Source organism: Microchirus variegatus (assembly GCF_963457635.1).
Source record: "Microchirus variegatus genome assembly, chromosome: 8".
NCBI classification, from domain to species: domain Eukaryota; kingdom Metazoa; phylum Chordata; class Actinopteri; order Pleuronectiformes; family Soleidae; genus Microchirus; species Microchirus variegatus.
Window position 1 is genome coordinate 779,526 of NC_139809.1, and position 7,943 is coordinate 787,468.

Here is a 7,943-nt window from a genome sequence, read left to right on the forward strand (position 1 = left end):
ACACAAATAGGAAAAGTCAGATGTGACTGTATATACATTAAACTACACAATGGATTCATGTTGAATACGGCGTTGAACATCCAGTAATTACTTACATTCACATGATAAGAACCAAGAAAATCTAGTTATGCAGTTGTTATCATTAATATGCTATTCTGATAAGAGGTCATCTGCAAATATCATTTCAGAAGGTCACGTGAAGTTATTTGCACCACATTGTTACAGTACAATGTCTTTAAAAGAAGGCATGAGGTATGAACTGAGCTGGCTCTGATGGGAGTCTTTTGTAAAAAAAAAAATACCCAAAATGGTATGTGCACACAGCTCACAGAGCAACTCCAACAATGATCTGAGACGGATCTGCGTTTCCCAGTTGCTGCTTTGGCTCCAGTGAGTTAGTATCCTGAGGGTCGGACACATCAGAAGGGCAGAATGGTATGTACCGGAACCAGGAGGGCAAGTAAGAGTTGATTCTGAAGGGAAGGTTGTAGACTTCTCCACTTTCCAGTGTGTTGCTAGAATCGTCCTCGTGAGCCTTGTTCCAGGCGAGAATGCCGCGTTCATGCTTGGATCCTGTTGGACACGTGATAAATGCATTCAGCCACACGAGTACAGTTAACTCAACATCACTGATGTTCATAAATATGATGGAATGTTGTACACTGACAGTGTTATAACAATAAAGTTAACCAACCATAGGAAATGTTGTATTTCTGTATTTAATGGTATAATAAATAAATGATGTTGATACCAACCAAGATACAACTCGATTGATCCCAGGGCAGACATTCACAAGCTACTCTGCAGTGAATGTTGGTTAAATGAACAGAATTACCCCCCCTTGACTAACATTACCACTGAGTGTTTGATCTTGGTTAGATATAGCTCCAGATTTGAATATGTCTTATAATTGGATTTGACAGATGATTACTTCAACAATTAAAACAAAAGTATTGAGATAAATGAAGTAATAACCAAACCTGGAATGGTGTTGTCCAAGAGGAAGCCAAAGAAGCCTCCTACAAACATACTGGTTGTCAGAAGTACCTGCAGCATCTGGTCAAGTTCTACCACACCTGAACACAACACAATGTAAGTGTATACCTCTGTTCTAATAATCAATTAAAACAATACCATTTTAGTGCTTTTCCAGTAAAATACAGTTGTTACATTCACACACCTGAAGCAATAACATTGGGGTTCTTTAATATCCAGTTCGGAATGACCAGACCAGAGAACATGGAGAACCCGAAAATGAAGATGTTACGAGATGAATTCATATTTGCATACTGGGGGGAAAAAAGGAGAGATAATTATTTAGCTTCCAGTTTTTTAAGCAGTATTCGGGTAGTTTGAAATCAAAGACATTTAATATTTTCGTTTACCTGCAAGTTAGAAACCCCAGCCGCAGAGATGACACCAAACATGACCATGAACATTCCTCCTACCACAGGTGAAGGGATGGTGGTGAAGATAGCACCCACTTTCCCGAACACACCCATCACGACCATCAACACTCCACTTGCTACAATCACCATACGACTGCCAACCTGAGAAATGAAGCAACAGCGTCTTTTAAAGTAATTCTAAAGGCAATTTTATATCTCACGTCCTCACTCACATTTCAGGAAAAAAGGGTGAACTCGTTAACCTAAAGCTCTCTTTCAACATTTCTTTCACCTCACTCATATTTGAGAGAACTGTGGACAATTTGTAAAATGCATCACTCTGTTTCACCATAGATACATAAACACCACGCTGATATATTCAGAAACACAGAGAGAGTTGTGTGAGCTCAGTTGACAATGGTCATTTGACAAAGTCTATGTCGATTAGATCATACCTTTGTAATACCAAGAGCTCCAACATTCTCGCTGTATGAAGTGGTACCATTGCCTGTCCCCCAGGCTCCAGCCAGCAGGCAGCCCAGTCCTTCAATACCAATCCCCCTGTTGATGGCATGTTTAGGCGGAGGTGGAGCACCAGAGAGCCTGGCACAAGCATGGTAATCCCCCACAGACTCTATCATGGAGGAAATAACACCAGCGAGGATACCAACCACTCCTGCCAGACTCACAGTGGGCGTGCCCCACTGACCTACGTTTGAAAACAAACAAAAAGAAACCACGCCATTTAGCATGCAATACTTTTTCTGCAAATTGTTATGTTACTAAAACATTAGTCCAGTCATACAACCTCTTACCTGGGTATGGAAAACTAAACCAGGGAGCTTTGCTTATAACATCTCCCTTTAGATCGGTGCGGGCCAAATATCCATACTGGCTCGGGTCAGTAGGTAATATATTGTAGGTTGTCAAAATATAACAGATGAGCCAAGATAATGTGATTCCAAGCAAAACCTGAGGATACGTAGAAGTAAAAAAAAAAGTTATGTTATGTTGTAAGTCTTGGAAGCTTCCTGGCAAACAAGGAAAGCATATTGTTAGATACGTACAGGGAGAATCTGAAAGATGTAGACACGGGAGGTGTGCAGTTTCTTGTCTTTGTTGTACGTAGGAATAGGAACAGGTATATGACGGAGGTACTGGGAGAACAGGACGATCAGAATTGTGGTCCTGTGTGAGAGAGAGAGAGATGGAGCACTGCATGTCAGCAACTGTGCTGCTTTGTAGAAAAAGCTGTTGTCGAGCAAGAACTTTTAATAGGCTTCCCAACCCTTCCAAGAGATTCAAAATGTGTACAGATTTCTACTTAATTGGTATTTTTATAGAGTTGGCTGCATTTGAGGCAGGCGTGGAGGCAAATTTAACATAAGCTATTAAAAATGTTTAGTAAACTGGCACAAACTAATTTTCCAAAAACATCCAAATGTAATAAAATATTTACACTGTAGCACAATAATGCCAATTTGTATGATTTGGGGAATTTTACTCACATGGCAGAAATGCCCCAGTGGTCTCCGGCACTCATTCCAGCTGAGTCAAATAGAGACAGTCCGATTAGAGAGATGGTGGGAGCGATGGTCAGAGGTCCAATGAAGCGCATGAAGAGACCAATGAGGCCTGAGAAACCAACAAACACCTGGAACAGCGAACCCACCATAATGGAACCCTGCAGCTGGAGAAGGACACAAAGTTAGAATGACACAATGCCAGCTTTTTCTTCAAAATGAGAGCTATATGTTTCCATTCAAATGTATTATAGTTGCATTTACTGCTACTGTATTTGTAGGTCTGTTGAGGGAAGACAGATTTATTTGTATAATGTGGTAGTCCAACACCTTTACAAAAAACAGAGCACCACCTTACCAACAACAAGAAGCTCTGAATGGATGATGTTTATTATTATTATTATTATTATTATTATTATTATGGAGCAATAGGGCTTAAGCTAGCATGAAGTAAGCATGTATAATTAAATTGCTGCTATGCAGCTTGAACGTCAGACTATGAACATGTGTCTCAGCATGAGTCAACAAAGATCATCTAAATCCATGCTCATAATTGCATGTTGGGGACACACTTAACAAAGGGAACATAATGTGACCTGAATTGACAATATTAATGTCTCTAGCACTTCACGTTCGGTCACGGTCGAATGGCGCAGTACAAGGATGTCACTAAGGACATAAGAACTTCCCATTAGGGCCTCTTTTGTTTTGTTCACTCCCTGAATGAGAAATGCAATAGATAACCTACAGGGTGAATGTTATTCATTGTTGTAAAGGGAAAATAACATAGTTCCTTTGTGCCAAAACAAAAACACCACCACAACTTAAAAAAAAAACTGAAAACAATATTGTATACCATTACATACAACACCTGTCGCATCACTGAGAGCTGTTGTTCACTCAACAATATAAATTGAAGCAGCTTAAAGTTGAATGTGTGTAATTACTAATAGTCAGTTTTTCATCACAGCTCAGACGGTTCTGTAAAGAGGTGTCTGCTGGATGATGCACTGAAGTTGTGTTGCACTATGGAGATCCAGATGTCACATGATGACTCTGTTTGTTTACACCGCCATGTTGGCAGGAAAAGCTTCTACAAAAAAACAATAAGCACCAGTGCCATTATCAAGTCATCTGAGTTGACTGCATGCTCTAAATCCACACAGATCCAGCAAAATATCGCAGAATTTGACAAAGAGAATACAACAGAGTCTTATAATGCCACTGGTGTGCTTTTCAAAATGATGGCGACAGAAGGAGTGAAACATTATTATAGACCTGCAGAAACCCATCATATTCAACTTTCCCTGGAGCTACAGGGGGATCCATCCTCCATCATCTTTACTTTTTATGAATACAGCCAGAGTTGGTTCAAAATGTTCATTGACAGGATTGCATGATGTCAGCTACTGAGGCTCTATAGGTGCAGCTAGATGTGTTATAAATACCAATTTACCATTGTCAGACACAATCACCATTTAACTGTTAACTAAAGTTTTAGCAAATTACACTTCAAGCTGTGATTGAAAGATCAGTGGGATAACGTACTGCTCTCATTCGACTCTGCCACACTTCGGTGAATTCTGGAGAGGTGGTGTCAACCATGGTTGCATTTTGGGTCCAAGCAGGACAAGTCCACTCTGGCATGGACAGCATTGCCAAGGAGGGGGCCAGTAATGTGAATGTGCCACCTTGCAGGATGGGCAGCCTGCAAATAAAAATGGTTAAGAAGAAACATCAGTTCACTGACGTAGACATTAAAATGAATTAAATTAGTGCAACATTCACATTTTTTGGGAATTTGGAAACCTTGAGGTAATAGTAAAGATACACTCTTGAAGAGTTTTTATACAAGTTTTTGTCTTTTCCATGGAACAGAAAATGGCTATTGAACAAGCTGATTGTTCTCCTTTAAGCTGACCTCCAAGTATTTGGAGAGAGACAAGAAAGCATCAGTGGTGCTGTGCCAGGGGAATGTGGATTTAGCAGGAACAAGATTCCAAACGTAATAAGATGGAAATTCTTTCCCTAATCCTACTGTGACACCAATATTCAGTCATCTGACTCCACACGCACTTTGTCAAGTTGAGAACTCCAAAAAAACAAGGTTTAGTTTTGTGGTTTGCAAATAAATCAGGTCCGTTCTCCCGTGTGTATTTATGGAGGTCTCGCTGTTAACATTAGATCACAAGACGTGATGTTGACTGTTGAGGCCAATGACACCTTATAAATATGTCTCCACATCTGCCCTGATTAAAAAAGTTAAGCAAAATATCTCAGAGTTTTAAGCATTAAGTAAAACCACATAGTTTTTCCTATTTGCTATTATTAAGGGGGCCTGTTGATATGGTGTCTTCTATAGTCAGACACCTAGAGGCTTCACCTTTTTTAAGAAGCCATTGGTTGGACTTATGATTGTCTAATAACTGTCTCTCATTTGAAAGCAACTTTAGGTTCAACTATCTCATATTTTCCCCGATAAGTCTTCAAATAGCAGCTGTGTCCACACAGTAAAATGCATTGTTCACCATTGTAAGTTGTTCTGACTCAGATAGGCCGCACGGTTCACGAGAGGTTAAGAGGAAATCTTAGATGTTGTTCTGTCTCTTATGATTAGAGGAAGCAGTTAATCACACTGTACTGCACCCTGCTGGAATTGTCCTGTGTTAAAGCTCAACTTAACCCCCACCACCACAGAAAAAGCTCATGACTTTCTGGCAACAGATCAACGGATCCAAGATACCGAAGAATGACTTGAAAACAAATAGGTGCAACATGATTCTTATAATTATTGCCGCTGGTGTGCTTTTCAAAATGATGGAAACGGAGCGAAACATTATTATAGACCTGCAGAAACCCAACATATTCAACTTTCTGATAAACTTTCCCTGTGGCTACCATTCGCTCCATCTTCTATGCTCACTTTGAGAAAATACAGCAGTGTTTACCCTGAATAACTATAAAACATAATACACATTCTAGTGACTCAAGTCTCCAAAGTATGTGTTTAAAAATGCCTTTATAGTACTAAAACAAAGCATATATGTTAGAAATGAGGATGAACCTCAAATCTCAAAGCCTAGTGGCGCATTCATTTAATGACGTGGTAAAGAGCATCAATAAAGGTGAAGGGAATGCTAAGAGTGCAATTTTAGCTTGTCTGTAATCGAAGGTTTATAATTATGGGATGCCCAACAAAACAAATTCATAAAAAGCATCCATTTAGTGGGTTCAAATGAATTAACTTTAATCAATTTACTGGCTACAATCAATAGTAATGACACAAACATATATTCATGACCTCAGCACCTTACCTAATTCCAAAGGTGACTTGCAACAGAGTGCAAATACCAGAGACAAGGAAGATGGTGCTGATGAGGTGACTCTGTGAGAGGCCATCGTGTTGCAGACACAAACTCTGAGACAAGATTAATGGGATGGCAATGATCCCTCCAAATGCAGTCAAGCAATGCTGAGAGAAAGGGAGTGCAAAGACAGGGGAGACGTCCAGATTTAAAAAAAAATTGTCACTAATAAAAAAAACATAATAATAAGAAGAGGATGGACAGATGATCTAAAAGCAGAAAAATAATGTTGTGCAAATAAACATGAAACAAACACCCACAGACTCGACTGTAACTCAAGCAACTTGCACAGTTTTTAATGCGGAAAAATTCCTGCAACATCAAATGTTACCGCTCATGTGATTCTGTGTTCATGCTTGCATGATATAACATCAGAAAAACAGGTACAAAATAGAAGCAGACTCATTGTCAAACCCCTTTTCTGACATACCTGGATGCCTAGAATGATGCACAGGTACCAAGGAGGTACATCTGTTACACAGTACGCTAGCTTGTTGTCATCTCCGTCCATGGAGCAGTTCAGCTCTTCCTCTTTTTTCGTGTCAGGTAGATCACAGAAGCGTCCTTCAAGCTTCGATTTATCAGTGAAGAGAATGGAAGACAGAAGGCGACTCAAACATACGTGTGGGAAATGATGGATCATGGTGCAGATACGTGTCAAATAACAAAATGCCTCAACATGCTTCAACAAAAAAGTACAACACATAAACTCTAGTGTCAGTTATTGACTGACCATAAAGTCTATTCTCCAAAATAAGTCAATATATATATATATATATATAGCATTGACAAATCACTAAATAATACACAGATATACAAATAAGATGTACTCACATTCAAAGATTTCAAAGTAAATCACTGGATTTATACATGATGTTAATGTAATGTAACAATGTTAAACCACTTACTGTGAACAGCTTCTCAAGAAAATAATGAAGTTATGATAACATGTATGAAAGCATGCATTACATTTTCTTGTAGAACGTTAAATAAATAAATACTCACTGCAAATGCATAGTTGTCATGACCATTACTATCCTTTTCTGGAGCCATGTCAGCTTCAGCCTCGGGGCTCAGATGAACGTCCTCTGAGCCACAAAACACAACAGTGTTAAAACACCAGGCAGAGGGGAGGAGGCATGAGTGTGTCTAATGGAGGGAAGTAGAGATCTGGGGCGGAGTGGAGTCAGAAGAGCAAAGTTCAGACATGAGACTGCTATGCTTATTAATTAAGACCCACCAGCAGCTCATGTGAAGCAAATTACAACAGTTACAGCAGCTGACCGACTAACATTTTGCTGTCAGGACACCAGAGGAGATACCCTTTCAGTTTTTTTTTTCCTTATTCTTCTCACTCATTGTCCAACACACACATCTAAATACACATGAATTTCATTAAAACCCTTTTGGAATGCATATAAAACATAAAGATCAAGCAGAGCGTTGTTACAGTTCCATGTTTCAACCACTATTATGTTAAATTCAGAAGTAAACTGAAGAGTTCAAATCCATGTGGGACAAACTGTAGCTCAACTGCTTCCCTTCCCATTTCAACACACAGCTAAACTATCACATGGCACAAAGTAGCTACTGGCTTTCGGTAAATATCTGTTAAAATGTTAACTTAATTTGCTCATTTACCGTACAGCTGTACTTGAAATTAGATT

The 7,943-nt window shown here is 39.3% G+C and overlaps 1 protein-coding gene across 1 annotated transcript; it reads right to left on the bottom strand.

Annotated features, from left to right (window-relative positions):
• Positions 1-325: 325 nt before the first annotated feature.
• Positions 326-7,329, bottom strand: slc23a4 (solute carrier family 23 member 4; the record flags this gene model as incomplete). Its single annotated transcript, XM_083893218.1, has 12 exons — positions 326-573; positions 981-1,076; positions 1,181-1,289; positions 1,386-1,550; positions 1,844-2,097; positions 2,204-2,360; positions 2,456-2,576; positions 2,897-3,078; positions 4,460-4,619; positions 6,226-6,383; positions 6,707-6,847; positions 7,282-7,329. 12 exons carry the CDS (start codon positions 7,327-7,329, stop codon positions 326-328), a joined length of 1,839 nt encoding a protein of 612 aa, XP_083749344.1.
• Positions 7,330-7,943: the final 614 nt, after the last annotated feature.